The sequence below is a fragment of the Gymnogyps californianus genome, chromosome 6, assembly GCF_018139145.2.
Source record: "Gymnogyps californianus isolate 813 chromosome 6, ASM1813914v2, whole genome shotgun sequence".
In the NCBI taxonomy this organism is placed as follows: Eukaryota; Metazoa; Chordata; class Aves; order Accipitriformes; family Cathartidae; genus Gymnogyps; species Gymnogyps californianus.
In genome coordinates this window covers 3,716,543-3,740,257 of record NC_059476.1, presented here as the reverse complement: position 1 = coordinate 3,740,257, position 23,715 = coordinate 3,716,543, and the positions used below count along the sequence as shown (strand labels likewise).

General features: G+C 40.2%; 1 protein-coding gene across 1 annotated transcript in view; it reads right to left on the bottom strand.

Annotated features, from left to right (window-relative positions):
- ADAM12 (ADAM metallopeptidase domain 12) overlaps positions 1-23,715 on the bottom strand; it is a 188,163-nt gene that overhangs the window by 122,381 nt on the left and 42,067 nt on the right. The window contains 1 exon segment of the mRNA XM_050898796.1: positions 17,125-17,198. Within this exon segment, the coding sequence (XP_050754753.1) occupies positions 17,125-17,198 (74 nt within the window).

Genomic DNA, 23,715 nt, shown 5'->3' with positions numbered 1-23,715 from the left:
TGACATTAGTAATACACAGAAATAAATTAGAATTGACTTTCGCTAAAATGTCTGAATAGTACATTAGCTCTTCTCTAAGCGTGTCTGAGTGGAGTTCCCATTCTCCTCTGAACCAAACGCACGCAGCTGATACAAAGCACGAATGTACCCAAGCTCCAAATTGGGCTCTTTTAGTACTTAAGTGGCATCCTAAACCTCTTTCTAAGCCTGAAGGCTCCTAATTTTTCCTTGACTGGACCTCAACTCAACACCATTGCCAAGTCTTTGTTCATTTGCTAGTGGATGCAAAGACTTCTGTCTGTGCTCCATTTGAGAAAATCCTGTGCTTCTGAGTCCTATGTTTCCATCCCTCCTAAACACAAGGTTTTCTATTTTCCTATAGAAAACAGAGTTGGTTCCTCTTCTATATAAGCTTCAACAATCAAAATCGGTCAGCCAATTCTGGTATCAATAAAATTGTTTCTTCAAGATCCCAGAGAATATTAAAAATTACACATTATTATAGCACCAGCATATTGTCAAGTCTTTTAAGTTATTAGGTTTCATTTTACTTCTTTGTTATGGCGTATTTGCCAGTAGTTTTCTCCTTAACCTAAGTTTTGTAAAGCAAAGAATCTATCCTGTGACCAATTTGTTCTCTCCCATTGCTACCTGTTGTCTTCCTCTCTACCTCTTCTCTCCTTTCAAAACATCTTTTTCTTTAGGCAACTGACAATAATGATATGGACAACACACAGGAATTGGTCATGGTTGACACTGTTACAGCTTTACAAATTAAGATGACCTTAAATGAGTAATGCGTCCCCTTGACCTAACCTATTCTTCCTGTATAATTTTTAGTCAGGAATTATCATATTGTGTCGGTTTCCTTATACTTCATTCCTGACATAATTTCCTAAGGGGAAAGACAGTTTCACCACATCCTCTTGCAATACCAGCTGGGCACTCTACCTCATACCTGGTGTGCAACCTCCAGAGTTAAAGTATTTGCATATTTTAGTCCTATCAATAGTTGCGCTGTCAATCACATACTTGACATCCTTCCTTTACTTGGACTGAGGTATTATCTTAATTTTTCCTTATCTCTGGATTGCAATAATCCCTTCCTTATAAATTCCGTTCACACAATCCCTCCAGGAGTGAAAACCAAAACAAGTTTCAGCAGTCCAGCTGGGTGCATGCGTGATCTCCCAACTTCTAGAGCTCACCACAGCAACTCCGTTTTCATTAACGGCAGTTCCTGTGCAACCTTGCTGTGCAAGAAAGGTTTTCTATAGAAGATTCCTACACATATAGCTTGCCTAAGCCTCTTTTCTCTGCCATCACCTACGCAAAACATACATCTGCCTCTCTAATGCTCCTTAGCCTGCTGTGAACAACTTGAAGTGGCGTCCAGGATGGAGTACTATATGGCATATATGCTGCGTCATGTAAACCAGGTTGCAATCACAGCCTCCTCTCATGCCTTCTTGGGAACCACCTCACTGCATGATTTCATGCCTGTGTGAAAGCTAGGTAAGTTAATTCTGTGATTTCGTGACATCAGCAAACCCATCCGCATTCAGAGTGACTGAATCCCCCCAGATTCCTTACCCTCATAGTATCAGCACTGCCTGTTAGATCTTCCAGACTGTTATCACAACTTCTCTACTACCTTCAGCTCTCTTTCACATACTCTTTTTTTTTTCCTTTTATCGTGTCAATAGTATCAAGGGTTTTTTTCCTACTGACCTCTTTACATTTCAGTGCTAAACCTTTACCCCTTTTCCCCTAAATCATCAATGATGGTAAAAGTCCTACTCCTTATTCCACAAAAGACTTGCCCATATCAATTTTGCTCTCTGTATACCTCCAGCTCCTCCCTCAGACTCTTTTGTCACTACACCACCGTGTTGTTCCTCTACCTTTGCTCACTGAACTGTTAAACAAAGAACATGACAGTCTCATTGAATGAGTTTCTGCTCTGTGTCTGATATTCCCATTAGTGAACTTATGTCAGATATATTTCTGCTAACAATGCAGAGCTCTGGAAGAGTTAACTGGATTCTGATCCAGCCCATGTCTAAAGTGAATTACTGATTTATATCCAAATGGAGATGCATTTCTGTTCAGTTACTCCCTAGGTGCTTTACACTCCCAAAAGTGAAAATACCCAAACACTTTAGTACTCAAAAGCTAAATTTTAGATTGTTTCTTTCACCATCAGGACAATTTCTCCCTGTGCCACCACACTGTGAATCCAGCATTTCACACGTGAGCCAAGGATGGCGTTCCTGAGAGGTGACTATCAGTCAAGAGCCTCAGCCTTGGTGGCAGTGGTTTCATTTTGGTTTTGATATGAAGTTATAATCACAGCTAAAGAGACTGCCTATATCCCACATTCCCATCTTATACATTTGCTTAAAAATTAGTACTCCGACTCGTGTGTAACCTACACACAAGTCCTTTCTCGCATTCCAATGCTTCTGATAATGCACAAGCACTACACCATGTTTTACTATCCCACAGCAGTGTCAGAGTACCGCTCAAGGCAACTGTCACAAGCAGTAGCAGTCTTTTATGTGATCTCTTTAGACAAAGTAAGGAGGAGGAAATTGCATCTGGCTGACGTTTAAGATTAATTCCATTTTTAAAGTAAGGAAGAGCTCAGCTTGTAGACTGCAATCACCAAAACACACTGATTTCTCAAAAAAACATAGAGTAATGCAAAATTTTGGAATCTTGTGGGATCTGCAGTTCTTAGGGATTTCAGTCATCACCTGCTGAATTTTCACAGACTTACCTGCCCTTGCATGGTCTTCAGGAAACATGGCAAAATCCATAGAGCTGAGATCAGATCTCAGGATCTGAGTCTCTTGCAAAACGTGTTGTGCTGCAGACTGAATGCTCTCCCCACAGTCTACCTGTGTAGAAAATCCGTACCTTTCCTTTAATAAGAGGACTATGGGAAAGCCAACAAAAGAGGCGTTTTCTTCTTTCAGTTCTACTGCCAAAAATGAGAATGTCTTCCCCCTGAACTGAAAATAGGTAGGGTCACATCCTGCTCTGTTTTAATTCTCAGACATTGACAGACCATTCAAACCCTACCTGGTAAGACTACTCAAATGCAAGGGATATTATGGTTTCAGCTGACTGTGTGAATGAAAATAAGCATGAAAAACTAACTTAATATAACTGCTACACCTCTAATTGTCTTAGCTATAGGTGAGTAAATGTTAGGAAAATCTACAAAATTCACCCCAGTGCAGAAAGCCTATGCAAAAATCCAGCAACAGCAAAAGCCCTAGAGATGTGGTTTCGGTACACTACATGGTCTTCCACAGTCCCTCTGCTCTTGAAGTGATTTTCACCCTGCTTGAACTTTGTAAAAAATGTGTATAAAGAAGCAAAGAAGAACATTTGAGATGAGAAAAGCAACCATGTTATGATTAAATATGTACGGTAATGCCAGTGCTTCTTGTGGAAGTATACAAGAAAAGCAGCTGGCTATTAAGCCAAGTAACACAAGACAAGGCATCCACCTCTGCAGACTTCTAATATTGTAAGGACAGTTTCCAAGGAGAAAGCTAATACCACTGTAATACTTATTTTTTCCAGTGAAATATATATGCTTTTGCAGAACAGGATTCACTTCTGAAGCGGTACCAACAAGTAAATTATTCATAACAGAAGAGATAAAAGACAGAATATTTCTCAGAGTAAAATATTTAGACCCCCCCCAGCTCTGAGAGTGTGATCATACTCATACTAACTGGGCATACTGGGAATCAAAATGAATCTAAATTAAGTGGTACAAACTATGCATATAAAATACATAAAGTTGATAAAAAAGAGAGCTCTCCTGTACCTACATTTCATCTTTCATGTTGAACTAGTTCAAATAGAATTAAGCAAAGATGCAATTAATCAGTGCTCTTACATTGTGCTACTTATCAATATGTGAGTGTAAAACTTCAATAAAATAGGATGCTTAAAGGGCTGCTAAATGTATCAATATTCAATTAAATAATGTTAATAAAGCCATTAAAAGAGAATTAACAAGGGTTTACATAGGAAGTATCTCTGTCTGACGTTAGATGGCTCTTTAAACATTTTCTAAAGAAATACTGTAAAAAGCTATTAAAATATTTATGCAATGCTTGCATTAGTTCTATTTAACGGGCATAGCAGCAATAATATCAGCAGTTTAAAATGCCTCGCTTCTCAGCACCACATGATTATCCACCAGTTATGAGAGAGAAATAAATTCCCAGTTTTAGAATTTTAATGCTTTTCATTATAAAGAAAAGATCTTCAAATCCTTCATTAAAGCTCATAGCTTCACCAAAATTGGATGCTTCCAACTCTTTGTTGAGAAACTAGTATTAGAGTATGCTGCAGCAGGAACCTGGGCTGGAGCTTGCTACCAGGGCTCTCGCCTGCTGCTCAGCAGTTCAGGTAGCCCCAGAGGAAACTTGGGTCTCACCCCAAATCTTTGTTCACTGTGAACCCAGGCCTTGCAAGCAAACCCTTCATGGAGAGCTTAGAAAGCAAGGAAGATTATTTCGTTCAAAGAGATTGTGCTGGTGCAGCAGTTCTGGGGTTTGTGGCTCCTCCTCTATTACTGAGTAACAAAATGCCTCCTAGGACTTGTTAAATTAGCCAATGTAATGAAGTCCAATTCTGTGTTATTTGCACAGGGACTGGAAAAGATTTCATGTTTCCATGTACATAAACAAAACCTGGCTCAGCACACCAGGGACTTAAGAGGTTTATAAAATATAAAAGACATTCACATTAATCTGTTAAACAATTCATTCTCTACTCTGCCCTTTCCTACTAAGTGAATTCATTACTTATTAAAAATACGTATTTGCTGCTGGCCCTTTTGTTCCCAGTGACTCACTGCTGGACCCCAACACCTTGGGGCTCACTGGTGGGGGCAGCGATGCTGCCCCTGGGGCATGTCCAGCGGTGGGGAAAGGAGAAGACACTGCGCTGGCAGCGCAAGCACTGGCAGAAAATTGAAGAAGCAAGTCTATCTCTTCCTATTATCATGAGGATTTGGGTCCATAACAATGTCAGCCTTGCTGTAGAAAGAAGGACAGAAAGTCGTTGGGACTGCACCATTGATCTGAATTAAATTATTAGGAGGTGTGGAAATGAAACAAATTAATTCGCCCCCTGGAAAACAAAAAATAAAGCAGTCCCACTGATGCTGCCTAGACAATGGTGAGTATTTTTCTTCCAGCAATTGCTAAGCTAAGGGAAAATGCTTGTTTGTCGCAGAACAGCTTGGGCAAACTTTGTCAAGATAAACCTATGTCTACATTTAGGCATCTGTGACTCCTCTCAAGGAACCGTCACTTGCAATTTTGATGGATACTCCTCTAAATTTGTATAAAAATCCATATTTTTTTCTGAAAATAACAGCACTTATTATTTAAAAAGATAAAACAGGTGCTACTAAATAAAAATATTTTAAAAAGAACTGGTTTTGTCTTTTTTAAAAAAGATCATTATGCCAAATCACTACACCTCTGAGTTCAAAGAAAGTCAAATGCATGCCCTACTTGAGCATTATCCCCACAATAGTTTGGAAAGACATTAATATGCCACAATTTACATCGACGAAATAAAGTGATGAAGACTTTTAAAGATGATGCAACTCCTCTATGAACAAAGATTGTACTACTCTTCAACACAAATACAAGTAAAAGTGAAAACAGTAGCTACTTGCTTTTGTTGGCTTTATTTTCAGAAGACACTAATAGCTACCCGCTTCTTCAACAAAACCAAAAAGATCTTCCTATCACAGTCCCGCCTCTCCTCCCCAAATATTTTTGTTGCAAAAGCATTTATGTTACAATCATTGTCGTTTTCTGTGCTACCTCAACACTATCACCCAGCTAATAACGTGACATTATCTACTTTGTATTTGGGGTTTTTTTTGCAGTTTATGTAGGGATAAGAGATATATTCTATTCTTCATTTCTTGTGTAGCATACAAAATCCTGCTGTTTCATAAATTAGATTTTTATTTCTCCAACTAAAACTGCGTAAGCTATCCAGTGGGTCTGTGGAACAAGTTAAACTATTGTAGCTTCCACCAATCCCATCCAATCTCCAACTAGATTAGTTTCAAATCTAACCAAATTATGATACACCTAACAGGCACTAGCCAGTCCATAATGGGAGATTTGCCCATTTTCCAGCCAAATGCAGTGGGTCCGAACACTCTTATTTTCATTTTGAATCCTCTGCCAAGTTATCATACAGTCATCTTTCATCCAGTGACTGTAAGAGTGTCTTTTTTAAAGCCCATATCCAGCCAGGGGACACATCTAATACAGGAAATGGTGTTGCACCGGACTTGACACGTACTGCAAAGAAACAAATGTGTACGTTGAATTTATGAGTCACCCCAATACATTTATTAAGCATTAAGCTGTGCTTTTACAACTGGTCTTCATCAAAGATATTTCATCTGTTAGCCAAAGCGTCATCTTTTCTAATGACTCATAATGAAGACTCATTCCATTTAGCTTGATTTTACTGGCTCATCAGCCTCTTGTTCTCAAGGGGCTAAGCTGTTCTTTTCAGCATGTTCAACCCACATATAAGTGGCCATTAACTATACTTTCTCCTTACGTAAGAATCAGCTAATCAAGACTGACCAAAAAATAACTGATGTTGTGATTGAGAGATAAAGAAAGAGAGACATCTGCTTGGAATTATCCAGACCGCTGTTTCAAAACTGATAAGGCATTTACTGCCTTAGTATTAGATTATAACAAGAATAAATGATCTTGGGGGGTGGTTGGGAGAACGTGGAGTTTGCTTTACCTATCACTTGGAAGGGGAAGAGATGGAGAGCACAAAGTGCAAGCAGGGACCTATGTTGAGGAGAAAATGCAGAACCTGTCTGTAAACAGCATCAATACCAGTGACAGAGGGAAGTAGACAAAAATGCTAGGCTATATTTGAGGGACTGTATGCAATATAAAGAAAACTATTATTTCCACAGTTTTCAAAGATATAGTAAAGGCTAAGTTGTAAAAATATCTCTACTTCCATCTCCTGATTCCCATTCAGGTTTTTTTTTTTCCTTTTTCTAATATCCAGAATAAAAATAACATTCATATCTATCAAATTCTTTTCTCATGTAAATAGGCAACCATTCCCCTGAAGTCAGTGGCCTGCATATATGTATTTCTGATTAAGTTTGATTAGGAGGCTTGCTTTAACTTATTTCTAAATGTCACATGCAACTTTTCTGAAGCCAAAAGTTTACTTATTTTGATCAGAGAGCAGAAGTTCCATACTTCCTCTTATTCTTTCTTTTTACAGAAGAACTGTAGTAAGATTTGATCATTTCATACATAAGCACTAGCAAAACGCAGATACCAGAATGCTAGTCAGATAAAATATGTAATGTGATAGAGACCGCATTGAAACTGAACCATAACTAGAGCTGTAACTGAACACAACTCTTTTTTCCCTTAGGGGAAAAAAACGCATCAGATACAGATAGGAAGAGGACAGTGTGCTTTTACTGGACTAAACAACACTGAGAAAGTGCAAATATGTGGGTCAGATGAAGGAACAGGCAAGCTCTGCTCTCATCCCGAGAGGACTCGGGAAGCATAAATTGCCAAGAACAGTCCCATTTAGGGGGAGCATTACAGTGTACTCAAATTACCTTATTCATACAAAAAGCATACTTCTACACACAGCCAGGTACTCGATTTTTTTCATAGCTACTTCAAATGAACAAGTAGCAGGTAGTAAGATAAAAGCACAGAAATAAATTGGACCAATTTCTTGAAGGAATCTGTCTGGATTACTGAGGCCAGACATCAAAGAGGGGGAAAAAAAAGTGCCCTATTGCCAAGCTTATGTTTCCATATATGTATTTCCTCCACACTCAGACTCTTCATATAGACTCTGCTTTTTGAATCATCCCTCTTGGCCGATATTGCAATACTTAGCACTCATATGCTGCTTTTCATCTTCAAAATGTGAACAAATTAATCCTCAAGGCTCCGCTCGAAGGAAATGAAATAAATAAATACCATGAGCCCTATTTCCCAGCTGGGCAGCCGGTGGTGGGGAGGTGAGCTGACTCGGCCCGGGGCTAGCAGAGCTGGACGCGGCGCGAGCACCTCCTGGCCGCGCGCGCCCACCCCACCGCGCTTTGCAAGCGGGTATTTATTTCTTCGGCAGTGCTTTCTGCCATCCTCTGCAGCCCTGAGAAACTGCTCTGTCACTTGGACAGGAACTGACATTTTCTGGAAAGAGTCTCCAATTTAGCATCCAGGAAAGTATCTGCTTCTCTGAATCCAGCCCTATACAGAAGATTCTTGTCCTTAAGTACCTTGTGTCTGGCTTTTTCTCTCTTTCTTTCTTAAGTTCTTTTTTTTTTCCTTCTTCTTTTTCTGCCTTTTTCTTTTTTTTTCCTTTTTTTTTTTTTAAAGAGGAAAGCCTTCCATAAGTAGATGCAGAGAAACAGCTGTTGCAGCAAGCAGCTCTGCAGACATGCCTGCTGCCTGAGTCACATACGCCTCTCTCAAAAAATGTAAAAGAAACCGTTACATCAGTGATGTTGAATCAGATCGTGCCCAAAGAAACATCCAGGATCCTACTCTTCTCCTGTTGACGCGGGGCATTAATTTCTTCCTCCCGCCGGCCCTCCTCTTTCCCTCTGTTTTGTGAGACAGGAGGACTCAAATGTTTTTAGAGAGGGGGTCTGTGCACACTGGCCTCCTTACCTGCACCCCTGGCAAGAACAGAAAAGCTTGAAATGCTGCAGGCTGCCCTACTTTGTCTATGGAAATTCATACACACCTGGAAATCCCTCTCAAGGAGTTTTGAAAAAGGGCAAAAAAGAGCAAAACCGGAAAAGATTAAAAAAGAAGAAAAAAAGAAAGAAGAAAAAAAAAAGAAAAAAGAGAGCCAGATTAGATCAAAATTTATGTGGAAGTTCCTGCACTCAATTCCTGACTGAGATTTTTAAAGGAAACTAAGGTATGAACTCTTCATGTGAACAGGATGACTAATTTCTCTTTAGCCCCTTAAAAAAATTCCTACATTCAGTTCTACATAAACGTTTGTTCTTTTAAGGCTATGGGGATGTAAAACCATGTCCCGGGACCTCAAAACACAAAGCACTTGGGGCAGAGCATGGGGGGAAGAAAAAGAAGTCTTCTTGGACCTTCATGCATCTAAACTCCATGACCACAGCACGGCAAAGCTGCCAAACCTTAGGATTTTACCATGACCGTGACAATATTATCAGGGGTTTGTTTTTGTTTGGTTGGTTTTTTTTAAACTTATGACAGAGCAGAAAAGCTTGAGGATATGAATCTTAAGTATCATCACAATGAAAGAGGAGGTTAAAATGAATCTCAAATACTTGCATCTTGCTTTTTTTTTTTTTTTTTACTGTTGTGATTTTTTTTCCAGTTTGTACTGACACGGACATGTATTGCCAGGACATGGGTCATCCTCCTCCTGCTGTTATCTGCCTTCTGTTACATCCACCACCCAGCTAAAATCCTAGGAGAGCAAACTCAGGGAAGGGACGATTACCTGGATGGACCACGATACAAACAGGTGCCAACAGCAGCAGCAATCTGACATATAGATAGCCCACCATGTTCAAATATATGTGTTTTAGGGAAACAATAAGGTGTACCTCTTCCTCACAGATGCGTAGTTTGTGCGTTGGGGATGCATGTGCTGTGCCCAGCCCCGTGCCTGGTGGGGATGCTGATCAGGTTCCCAGACAGGGATTATGAGCAGAACTGAATTGTTCCTTTTGAATACTTCATTTCCACATGCAACATAAAATAATGGAGAATTCATCTGAGGAACTGTACTTCAGTGTACTCTCTATTTACTAAGCCTCTAAAAATAAATACATGAAACAGTGAACACTATAAGTAAATTAAATAGCTGGCATCTTTCCCTATAGAATTTTATGAAGGCAACACTGTCCTTCTCTCTGCAAAGCCTTCAGGAGAAGCTGAGAACCTAGGAACCGAGCGTGTGCCAGCAAAATGCCACTAGATGCAAAAAGAAGACAAATTCTAGAGAAGCTGGACGTACTGTCACATATCTGCCTTTATTCAAAGACACTGGACCCCTGGACTGAGCATCAAAGTGAAAATATCTAATAGAAAAGTCATTAAAAACAGGTTCAGCCTCAATTTTTACTTGAAAACTCATTTACAGTCCTCCCTGTGTTTCTTAAGCCAGAAAGCAATATCCACAAATGTTTCTGAAAAGCAGGAGAATCCTCTTGGTTTTGGCCTGGTGTCTTTACATGTGTTGTGAAAAGGAAACCAAACATCCCAGGTAATGATGGAGCACGTGACAACGCAAAGCAGAATTCAGTGCGTCCCCTTCGCTGCTATTGAAATGCTGCTCACTCTTGTTAGAAGCAAATTTTAAAAACCCAACAAACAAAAGCAATCTGAAACCTGCCCAAGCAGCAGATAGCAGAAACACGTGAGGAACACCCAGGAGGTTTGCGAGCAAGGCCGGGGTCCAGCTGGATGCACCCGTACTTCACCTGCCAACCTGCAAAACGACTCGGTGTTGGCTGTGTGGCCATGGGTCCTCGGGCGCGTAATGCTTCTGCACCACGTGGGCTGGCCTATGACTATCAGTGGGAGATCAGAAGGTTTCCAGAAAGTTGTTTTTATCTCTTGTCTCTCCCCTAATTATTTCTCTTACAGTCCTAGATGATTACATTTTGCCTGCGTGTTCATTATCATCGTGATCCAGCTGACTCCAGCCCACCCGCAGGAGGGAGGGAGCACACATTCCTATTGTTTTCTGATAGCCAGTTCTCCTCCCTGACCTCTCTGCTGAGCGATGTCAAAATGAAATGCTGAAAACCTCACATCCTGCAGTAAAAAGGGAGATTAAAACACAGTTCTGAAAATATAATATTCTACTGCTGCAATATATGTAGAGAGTGAAATCTAAAGCAGGCACTTGTTTATTAAATTTATTGCACCAGCAAGTGTATTTCCTTCTCCATGATTGTTATATATTTAATTGGAAGGTACAGCTCTATGGTTGCTCTGACTGACAGACACTGAACAAGCAAAACCTTGTGTTAACTTGGTTCAAAGCTGTCAACTGATGCAGCTCTGGAAACTACTGTTCTCAGGAAAACATTCGTGCAGAGAAAACAGTACCTGTCCTACCCATCAGACTCTAATTTTTTTGCATGCTATGTGAACAAGGTTTGTAGTTCTGCAGTACATACAGAAATGTTAAACTTCCCCATATCTCAGTGTTCCCATCTGAGAAAGGGGATCACTCCCCCAGTCCACGCGTGCCGCGGCTGCAGGGCAAGGACAGAGCAGCACTGGCTCTCCTGACCCCACGTACTCCCCCGGACCCGGGGTTTGGGCTGTGAATAGGACACAGTCCTCTCTTCTCTCCAGTGGACCTGGCACAGCCCCATTGCCCTGCTGTTTTATGGGGCATGGGAAGAGGAGAAGCTTGGCCGTGTCAGAGATTATGACATTTGGCCACAAGAAGGTCTCCAGAATAGAAATTCCAGTCTTTTTATCCTCTCCGCTTCCAGCATATTATATCAGCGTATAAATATCTTCTCTCGTTGTTCCTTTCTGTTGGTGTATTTATGTAAGGAGAGGAAAAGCAGATCAAGAAAGCAGCAGTTTCTCTCCTGATGGAGCTGAACCCTTTCACTCCAACACGCAGCTCCAAAACGACACGGCCAAAGGTAGCCCCAACCACACAACCTCGACTACCATTGCTAATACCAACCTATGCTAATAGTCACTCGATTATAGAACATATCTTGGTATCTCAACGCCCACACTAAATACGCCATCTGTATACCACGCAGCTATAGCAAATACCTGTACCCTCAGAGCCATGGATTGATCTCATTATTACTGTAGCTGCAATAGCTGAATCTTCACATTTCAGTGTGGTGTAGACCATTTGACTGTTGCCATTACAGAAGGGAAAAATTGATACTTCCATTAAAGTGAAACTTTTACTTCCATTAAAGTGAAACCCCAACTGTCAGCTCACGCTGAAACGCTGCAGTACAGCTGCCAGCTCCAGCATTTCCAGATAAAACAGTCAGGGGTCACAGTTTTTTGGCTAAGTTACAGCACAGCATTATAATAGCAAGTATATTCTGAGAGGTCCCGTTTCTCTATTTGGTATTTGTTTGTTTAGATTTGTTTCCTCTATCTGTATTTCAAGCCATTGATTGTATATAAGCATGTCAATTCATTAACAAATTTTGTCAGCTATTTTCTTTGGCACTGGAAATGGGTTGTTTCCCTGCTAAATTAATCCAGTTAGAATGTCACTTGCACACCAATCAACGCTCCTATTCAGAAAGGTCAGGCAGAAAAGAAGAGAGAACTACGTCTTTTCTTTTAACCAAAAAAGAATACAAAAGATTTCTGAACACTAAAGCCTCATTGGAACAGGTCACATTAGCACTATGCATGAAGATGCCTATTTCCTGCTTTTCAGACCGAGGAAATACTGCTGGAACCTCCTCTGTCCTGGAGCTAAGCATTCAAAGGGACCTCCAATACTGGACCGTTACATCCCAATACATCCCTGGTACTGTGTCTCCATGTAGAAGTGGTAAACGTGCAAGGGGGACAGTCAGAGATGCTCTAAACTTCTGGAGATCTCTGGGATCCTAGGGGATTTAAAGGATAAGATGGAGACTTATACCATGGCCTGGGGTGGATTTTGCCTCCTGATGAAATAGAAGAATTTTTACTGAGGGAATAAAAGGCAGCAATCTAACCTCATATATTCCCTTTTTTATATTGCTTTGTTAAAGGTTGTGTTATAAACCTGACAAAAAGAGCATAAAGTTATGGGGAAATGAATAGTGAACTCGGCTCCTCTAAAATACAAGAGCTTTTTCTTTCCATTTCCACGTTCCCCTGGCCACTGCCAATGGCCTGTCAGCCACAACCGCACCGATCACACCCTCGCTGCTCCCTCGGCAAAGCTGGTCAATGAAGTCCCACCAGAAGGAAACTGTCCAGGACACACCTGAGATGCTGCCGATGCCGATGTCCTCAGGGCAAAGCCATCCTACCTCCACACTTGCCCTCACATGCTCTCGACTTATCTCAGCTTTTTATCTTTATCTGCCATAGACTCAGGAATATACAGGAGTCAGCACTGAAAAAGCTCTCTAACATCTGTTCAAAGTTATATTTCTTTGACATTCATAATTATGACCTTTGTCAGCAAATCATTTAAGCATGAAATTAATTTTGAAAATAAGTAATTCCACTGACTTTACCTGGATTACTCATATGTTTAAAGTTAAAAGAACACTTAAGTACTTTGCTGTATACAGACCCATTTCTGACAGAGTGTAAAATGTTTCCAGTTGCAGAAAAACAGCCAGTAGTCACATACTGTTCCACTCTCCAACTCAGATTTAATCTTGCAGGGGTTTTGTTTCATTTACACAATAGTAAGCCTACTTTCCTCTAAGACCCTCATGCTGCAATCAACTTTAAAGGAATTTATATGTGCATACATTACTGTCCTTTGCACAACAGAAGGGCATCAGTATTATTGATGTAACGCACACCAGTACCGTCAGCTGCTCTGAAGAGTGGTTTATTCTGCAGCTGATCGATGATTTGCTGATTCTGGAAATCTCTCCATATGACAAGTGTTTCTAAAACATTTAAGGTACTACAGAGCTAAAGGTTCTCAAGAGTGCAATCATATTTTGCAACTAAATCATAGTAAAAAATGTACTTGCAACATAGGCTCGCTAGCAGGTTTTCTACGATTGGCAGATTGAATTCACGGCAAATAATTTTGGTTTTGCAATTACACATGTGCGATGCCTGAAAATTAATCACTGAAGTATTTAATGAATATGTACAAAAGTAATCTTAACAGCTGGAAACCATAGAGAAGATTTTAAACCCTAAGCTGTGAAGTTAGGTACCAGTAACTCTTCCAGAACTAACTTACAACATCTTGCCCAGTACATATGAACACATCTTGCTGAGTCTAAATACCAGAGAACACCAAACTGATATTAAATATTTCCATAGATAACAGATGGTTTAACACATCAGTCCCCACTTGGGGTTGCCTAATGCATCTGAATCATGTTTTGAAATATAACTCAAGGTTTGGAAAATCTCTAAGGTTTTCAATAAATGGAGTTTAATGTCAAGACTACTCAAAGCAGCTGTTTCTACTAACCGTGGAAAATCACATCCAGTTTTTTTTTTGCATGACCCAATGCAGAAATTATGTAATTTAGGGGTCCCATCCACCTCCACCCCCACCATTCTCCAAGGAATAACATGCTTTACATGAAACTACAGTAAAATAACAGCACACATATCAGAGCTTCATATGTGTTGTCACTTATTACTCAAGAAAAGATGTTTGTGTTTAGCGCTCTACTTCTACCTAAAGCATGCTGATTTAATGGCTACTCCAATGCTCAGCATCAATGCTTTCAAGATATTTGAGCTGCATGTTTCATGCCAACATCAGGAAGATGGAGCAGGCTGGAGGAGACAGGGTCTGTATGCACATCTGCTGGTCCTCTCTGCAGCCTTGCAGACTCATGGGCAGGAGCTGCAGCGTGGAAACATTGCTCCCTTCTCCAGGTATGCGATGACCTTCTCACACCTCTGGAGTCCATAACCTACCTTAGGTCCAATCTGGCCCTCTGCCACCAGCTATTATTCCCCATCCTCTGCTCTGCAGAAATGCATTCTCTCATTTCTCTCCTGGACGTTATTTTTCACTCCGTGAACCAGCAGGACCCCCTGGAAGCAGCAGCGCGTCCACGCTGCTTCCTTCATGCCCCAAACGCCTCACCTCCTCTGCTGCCATTTGCCTCTCCGTGCCAGTGACAATATGCCCGACACCGTCATTACAGGCAGAAGAAATGCAACCACCAATTTCCACAGACAAGCACAGAGGCCTTGAGATTATTTGCCCTGGGGAGCACAGACCATCACACAGACTGATGCACTGTGTCACTTACAGAAACAGGTAACAAGTAGACCTACACACACACCCACTGAAGCAACTTCTGCACGGACTTTCAACGCTCAGACCATTATTTCTTCCGAAAATCAAAGTCAGTAATACTGGAGAAAAGGGAGAAATGATTTTGCAAAACCATGACCAACTTTTTATGTGATTTGGGATCTATGACCTGCCTCGTATGCTACAAATGCCAAACACAGGCAAGGCTAATTGTACCGTTTTACAATACTACCTAGAAGCTCCTGCTATGATGAGGAACCTCGTGTTGTTAACACCATACGCAACTCTTCTAGAATGCAAATCTTCTGGTGCCACCCCACCAGAGAGATAGGTAAACTAAAAAATAATCACTGATAAATACTATATTTCTTAAGGAGCAGATCTCAACATCTCCAAATCTGATTAGTCAGACAGATGCTCATAGAGTTAATTTACTGTACTTTCACATCCTATTTCTAAAAGAGTCGGAGATTGCATCTTACAATTTTCTAAATCTGACTTTATTACAGGTACAAGAGAGTTCGGTATGTTCAGCAAGGCCTGTATTAGCAGTTTTATGTTCTTTTAATCGCTGACATGGAATGTAAATAGTTTCCTCAATTGCTGCATACTTCCCATTCCTGAAGGAAGGCACACCCTTTGACAAAGATTAAGAGAATATGAAGTTAAATCTCTGTTTACTAAAGGAATTAAATCCTCCTCTAGTTACAGAAACAGAGCAACCTATGCATGGGGGATCTACATACCCTTCAAAGATAGGAAATGAACAACTAAGGAGCATTAAAAATAATGTAAAGAATGCTCAAGATTTGGGCCTGATGTTGAATAATAAAGTGAACTGGATTTTGTCACAGCTGGGTAATGTTAGGGTTCATCCAAATGACTGGAAATAAAAAGCGTTTTGCGTTGTTTTACTACAGAGGACTAAAGAGGCGCCCTGTCGTTTTCCATTGAAGTTGTCCATCACCAGCCCGAGGCAGCATATACCCGGCCTCCCTTGGACATTTGCTTTCACATGCACATTCCTTCCTCTTAACACATAAAGCTGCACTGCTTATGTCTATGGTCTCTCTATTACAGTAAAAAAATACCTCTGCTGCTTTTATTTCACAGCAGGGAAACCTACAGAACACATAGATCCTGCTAACATTTATAAGAAGTTTTCCCTAGGCTGAGAGTGATCTTTGGTTTTCCTTTGACAAGCAGCACGTAGTTGTCCTGATCTGGATTCCCACAATATATTCTTGAGATGCCCTTAGAGGAAAAGCGGTTGAACAGTTGAGAAGGTAGACTAAGACTTTGATGACTTTGGTTCCATTTGTCATGCGCTTCCAGAGAAGTGACTTCATTTCTGTATGGTTCTGTACCCCTTTGTAAAAACTCTGCTGGGTTTCTGCCCGTGGGACCATCTCTACGGCAGCCCCTGCTATACCTCTCTGAAAGCTTACGGACGTGAGCTGGTGTTGTCAAGAGCACATGGAAGAAGACGCAATATTTACAGGCCACAAACAAGGGCTCAGTCTCAGCTTTGGTCACAGGCCTCATGAACAGCACAAACATCCCATCGTCAGCCCCTTGCCAGCAAAGCCAAAGAGCTCCCCTTTAAAAGCCCAGCGGTGGTTAAGCCCAAATCCTTGACTCATTTTCCCTGAGCAGATGCCGACAGCCACTGCACGGAGGCAAGCACGGTCACAGGCAGCGTTAGGAGGGATGAGTCCTCCAAAAGAAGTTCCAAAGACTGTAGGATTTTCCACGTTACTGTAAATAAAAGGGCTTACCACAGGAAAGGAGGACAAACTCAAATCAGATAAAAATAATGATCAACAGAAAAACACTGAGCAGCAACATGTCCATTTTCAGTCCCACATAAATGCAGATGAACATAGAGATTTGTGCTCTATAAGCGGTGTGCAAATACACACACTCCAAACTGGAACAAAACTCTCTTGTTAGGGGCCTGTTCCATAAGGGACCAGTAGCAAACTTGGCCCCAGGTTACTTTTAAACCATCAATTTTAAAATTATAACCCTTCTCTGAGAACCTCCAGTACAAAGTGAACATGCAACAAGGGTACTTACTCATTCCTCTCCAGATTGATGATTAGATGTTTACTTTCAGCTTGTATTACAAACTGCAGCAGTGCTGGGTGATTCTGAAAAAGGAAAACAAGAGTTGGCTGAGTCCAAACCCAGAGCCCATCATCCGGCACCCGGCTCTGCCAGGGAGCTGGACACACGTCTGTCGTTGCAGGATCAGGCCCAGCTTGGGAGGAGCAAGCAGCTACAAAGAGAAGTGTTTGTGGTGTCACAGCTCTTTCGCCGCAGCTCAGTGCGAACAAACATCAAGAGGGAGCACGGCGCTGCAGGATTTCACACCCGGGTCTTCTAGACACCATGGCGTGCCCTTAAGCAATTGCATCACTTGCAACTTTGCACATCAGAGTGCATCTTGCCTGGGAAGATAAGCATAGTGGTGCAGTACACATCAGTTCCAGGAGACATCGGATACAGTTTTGAATTTTCTCTTTTTCCGCTCCGTATAATAGCATAACTACATCGAACACTAATATCATCTCTTATTAGTGTTCAATCTTGCTGTACTATTTTTTAAAGTGAGGTACAGGTAATCAGGTTTGGGCTTTGCATGACCATTTTCAGTTTAAGAGACCCATGTTCAAAGCTAGTACCTCCCGCATGAAGAGCAGACCTGTAGTGCTGTGATCACAGTAGCAGGGTGGCTGTGACAGAAATGCTTTTTCCCGTAAGGCTGGGTATGCTAAATATTCGCATGTAGAGCTGCACATGGGATCTAAGACCATCATGGAAACTAAACATAAAGTACAGTCATGCGGAACAATTTTTTTCCCTATAAACAGCCAAATATTTTAATACATATTTTAAACTTTTCATAAGGAATCATTAAGTTTTAGGTTAAAAAAAAAGAATTGGTGTTGAACAATTAGAAATATGGTCAACATTATTATCAAGTATCTCTGTGAGAACAATGGACAAAGTATTTGTACGTATACAAGTATTTAAGAGAATTTTCTAAACAAGACATCAACAGCAGAGCACACGGAAATCCCAGTTGCACTCCAGCATGGAGCAAGGATCAGGACATCTGGACTGCATTTTCATTTTCAGCACTATCATGGTTGCGTGCAATCTTCATATTGCCGTTCCCCTGATTATAAAACAAGTTCTTTTTCATCTCAAGCATCCAAAGGTAAATCCACTATTTTTTTGGAAGCTGTGAAAGAGCGTCAGAAAGGTCTGGTGACCCATTCGCCCTTGGAGGCGGGAGGGAGTGGAGGCTCAACCACTTGTTTGCAGAAAGGGGCAGTGCACCTATACAGGCTCTTGAAACTGTACTTCAAACGAGAAAGCAGAGTTTACAACATGCTAGTTAATCTATAAGACTGAATTCACATATATTTTAAGACTGTTTACACTTAACTTACATTTCATTAAACAAACTTACTGGATTGCGAGACAGTATTTCCTTGTTTTGAAATTCCGACAGTAGCTCAATAAATCAGTTGTTCCTCTGTACACTCAATATGCTTTTCCGAAGATTTATGTCAGCCAATTGCAGTACTGAAGCAGGATAATTTTAGGGTTATAGTATTTAATTGATTTATTGAGAAATGTGTCTGAATCTGTGATTGCTACAGCGGTGCCTTGATGGAGCCCCGGCTGCGTGACAGTCAGAGCACCCCGCCCATGAAATGCAAGGATTTTTAAATGATTTGGAAAATTGTAGATGTTCATTAAAAAGTGAAATTATGAGGAAGCTGTCGTAGACTAAACAAAATCGTAATTTTGTTACCAAAAAAAATAGCTGACAGCTCCCCAGTGCTCTCAGACATTATTAAGCACAGATTGTGACTGAGATACCATTGCTTGCTTCTAAGTGTCCTGCCCCACTGCTCGTGCAAATTCAAACATGTTTTCCCTCTGCCCGTGCAAAACAACAATACTGAAATTCTGCATCTATGTGAACTTTGCAGAAACTAGATCCCACTAGAATGCGAAATGAATGCTTCAGACTATCCTTGGCATTCAGCAAACACATGGGAGTCATTTATTGGCATGAATATTTAGAAGCAGTGTTGATTACCACTTTAATATTAGTGCATTGGTTCCAAACCCCGTAAGATATACATACTATAGAGTTTTGAGAGAGTAAAATACAATTAATTACAATATAACACAGTAAATAATTAAGATATTGCAGTAGCACAAATGGATTCTTTTCAGCTAAAGGCCCTCTGCTAATATGTAAATGATAACTATGTTTATTCATGAGTTCACAGTGGTACTTATTTGACAGTCAATTGATGTGAGTAAGTCCTAAAGTTAAAAAAGCAGCTGCAGAATAAACCAGACTGTTACAAGGCAAAAACATCTTTCAGAGAATTCCTAAAGCTGAAACTTCTTATTATCAAGCACAGTAATGTCCCCAGTTAGGACGCTGGATTGCTTTGCATGAGACCCAGGTTCAGATTCTTGCTTTACCATAGATTTTTCTTCCGAACAAATGGCTCATTTCCTTGTTTGCCATCTGGGAAGAGATGAAACTATACTTCTTCTTATTCTGACTGGCAGTCATAAGCATAAATACAGTAAAAATTACATGCTGCTCAGGTTGTATGGTGATTGGAAACACAGAAGCACTTAAAATGATACATTTCTAATTTGAAAGAAAATATCATTCAGAAAGGGCATTTTAGGTTTGTGGTTTTTTTTTTTTTTTTCCCTGTTTTAAATGTATACACTTGTGAAATGAACTCAGATCTTTTACTTTACTTTTTTTGCAGCGGTGGTGGAGTCTTCCCTAAAGTATTTGCACAGTTCTGCTACAAGACCTTAAAAGCTTATTTTGAATCTCGTGAAGCACTGTAATACTCTCCCCTTACAAACAATATTTTCAAAACTGAGTTGCAAGATGCAATGGGAATTACTATACAGACAGATATTAGATAGCTGGTTTATATTTTCTGTTTAGAATAATCGAAAAAGCACGTTGTGAGGGCACATACTCTTCTGCTCAGAACATTTCAGAAAGAACCACTTGTTATAAGCCTTTCTTAAGAACCACAAAAAATAATTTCCATGCTGATACCACAACTTATTCCCACATTGATTCCTTTAAAATTATCAAATGTGAAAGTAAAGTGAGCCTTATGAGAGCAGCATTATTTAAACCATAATGAACAATTTTGTATTGTTCTACCTTCTTTTCTCTACAGACTTATGTTTTCTAGTTCTTTCTACTCTTAAAGTACAATTTGCTGCTTTCTTTTTGGCAATGATTTTGTGGCATAAGAGAAGATTTCATCAATGCACACTGATATCCTAAGAGGCAGAACTGACTTCAGGATGATTGAAGTAGTACTCTCCGTAACTTTCCCCTCTTATTTAGAGGATTTACTTTCAACATCTACATCAAATTGTTTCAGCAGAAAAGGAAAAGTATTTCCCCCATTAATTTGCTCCTTGCTTGTTTGCTTGCTGAGGGATGTAGGTTTGAACTGGCATTAGTGAAACTTAACATTCTGAAGGAAATTAGTGAAACAATGGTATGGCCAAGCAAGAATTCTCTCTGATAAAGCAGATGATAAAAAAAATGAATAAAGCACCACTTGAGCAACTGGAAGCTGCTGAGACAGTAGCCTATTTCTGAGTCAGAGAAGTTCTCCTGTTTTCTTACAATGGAATTAAAATCACTATGCACTAGTAAAACTAGTTTAACTAGTACATGGGTTTTAAGTACTATTAAGTTTTTTCCCTTTTAAATCACATTGATCTCCAGCTCGTCATATAGAAAGAGAAAAAAAAGGATGGTTTAGGGATCAAGGACTTCCCCTGTGAATCTGGAGATGGTGTTGGGAGCCCAGCTCTACCACAGACTTGTGTCTTGGCTGGGACAACTGCGTTTCATTGTGGGAAACGGCAAAACCCTCCAGTTGAGCCAACCCGTTACGCCTCAACTCTTTTTGTGCTTCACTTACCCTTTCTACCTCTTTCCTCCAACTGCCTCCGCAAAATGGACACGGCAATAGTTTTCATCCTCCTGTCTTTGTCTACTTAGCACGTAAACTGTTTTAAAAGCATGCTTCCTAAACATAGAGGTGAGCAAATAGGCACCTTCCTTCTGGTGAAGGCATCAAGGCATTACAAGAACAGTGGCTCAAAAATAGCAGTAACACTTTTTTTCCTTTAGTTGCTCATGTTTTATCACATCACCATGAATACCAAGACAGGATCTCAGCAGCAGATTTTGAACTCCTCATAGTTTCAGGGACTACTTTCTAATAATAATGATAGGATAGCCTCAAAAAAAAAAAAAATCAGTTTTTATGCCTGAAATACTAGTAGCTGTCCATTTGGAGTAGATTTGTTCACCTTGGTTGGATGCCCATTCTGGAATTTGAATACAAAGTAGTTGTCACTGAGCATATTTTTCTACACAGTAATCTAGGAAAATGTCTTAATCATTGCTGGATCATCTCTTCCTTTGGGCTGTGGAGTTGGCACGCACTGTGATCACACTGCTGTGCTGTGAGCTTTTCCCTTGATACTGACTGTTGAGATCGGGATAGAGTACTTCAAGTAATTTCTTACTACATTTGAAGAGACAGAAAACTGAGGAAGTGGACAGTCCTAATGCATATATCTTTGCAACTTCCTCTCTATAAAAGATAAAGGATTTTATTGCATTAAGATACATGAGTTAGACCAGCATGTACAACTTTAAATAAAAAAATAGTCTAGCAATTACATAATAGAAATAAAAGGAAATATCTAAAGACAAGGGAAAGAGCGTAAATAAACTTAAAACAGCAGCATTAATTCATTTGGAAAGAGAAATGCAATTTCAGCTGCATCAGATGTCCAAATCCAGTATTTGAGAATAGAGATCAGCACAAGAAATAGAACCAAAAGGGATGATTTTGCTTCTCTGGTTTCAAAGTTTTAAATTATATCCTAACATGGTAGACTGAAATAGGCAGGTTTGTTTAATCCAACAAAATGGTTTCCAGTCCCTCCAGAGCTGCTATTAACTTCGCTAAAGCCAGCCTTGCAACAGGGTCAACTCTGCATGTGCGGTCAAGTTGACGAACACTCATGAAGTGCCTGTCACATGCCAGGCCACAGTTTGCATGAACTGTCCTGGCAGGTCACTGGTGAGACAATCGTAGTCTGAAATGGGTCAAAATTGGCAAGACGGTAAGGAAAAACAATGATTATAAGGAGAAGTATCGATTGCAATTAGTTGTATGCAACAAGGCTCCTGACATTCAACATGGAGCAAAAATAAAAACGCAGCTAAAACTCACAGACCGTCACATTTAATAATTAGTTGCCTGGGCTTTAGTTTGAAGCAAGAGAAATCACATCATCAGTGACAAGCACAGGAGAAGAGATTCTGGAAGCCACTCCAGCCTTGCACAAAGCTTGTCATTGCTGTACCGGACCATAGCAACAAAGTACAATTTTCCTGTAGGATGCATAAAGAACATAGAGATGCAAGAGATGAGTGTCATTTATTTTGACCAGCTACCTCAAAGCCAGCCTGGCTGTCATATGTATGTGCTTGTGGATAGTCACTTAACACAGTGTTATACAAAGCTGTTGGATGCAGAAGCAAATCAGTGTTCGTTTATGAAAGCACGGAGAGGAACAGTGAAGAGACATCTCCATAATGCAGAGAAACCAGGATATGTTTCTGAACCTTCAGCATGTGTTGAGAATGAAACTAAATACATAGCTCATTCATGCAGAAATTACCTACTCACAACTGACCAAAGACAGCTAACAAGCACTGTTGCCTTTTGGTTACCTGGTTTCCCCCAGCATTAACACATGTCAAACCAGACTCGATGATGTGATAGTCAAAGTACTCTACCAGGGGATAATCTGGGAGTATTTTTTTAATCCAGAGTCTTAAACTGTGCAAAAAGCGCCAACAGTTACTCTAAGGATAAGACCCTATTTACTTTCTCCTCTATGCTCCTGAAAACAGAAATTCCAACACAAAAAAATGAGGGTCAGAAGTTTATGTTATCTCTTAAGCATAGCTCTGGAAACGAAGGACTTTTGAGATATATCAGATAGTTACATTCCACACAAATCTAGATGCTTTTTCTTGTATCTGAAGAGCTAACATCAGGAATTAGAAATTGCATAACTGAGGAAAGAGTACATTATTTCCAGCAGGGATAAATTCTATGCCATTTTCTGCTATCTATATGAAAATACCTTTTTTTCCCCTTATTTATCACACACTGACGTTCTATGTTGGTGCCTTCACAAGCTAAAAGGTATGTTTATAGGTATCAGATCTTTGGGCTGGTATTACTCCTCTACTATCTGTAATAGACAAAGAGGGAAAAGCTGGGAAATCTATCAGAAATAAAGCCACCTAGGGAATCTTACCATGATAACTGGAATTCAATCCAACAAATGCAAGCTGTCTACAAAGTACATACATTTGAGATAATTACAATTGGCAACGAATACTATAAACTACATGCATTGCTTTTAAATCAATAAGTATTTCTTCCTTTTCCTTTGGCTTTAGTTTAGAAGTGAACAGAAGAGGCTATGTTTCTTGCAAACACCTCCAAAACCAAGTGATATTTCATGTGGACCGGAGAAGTATAA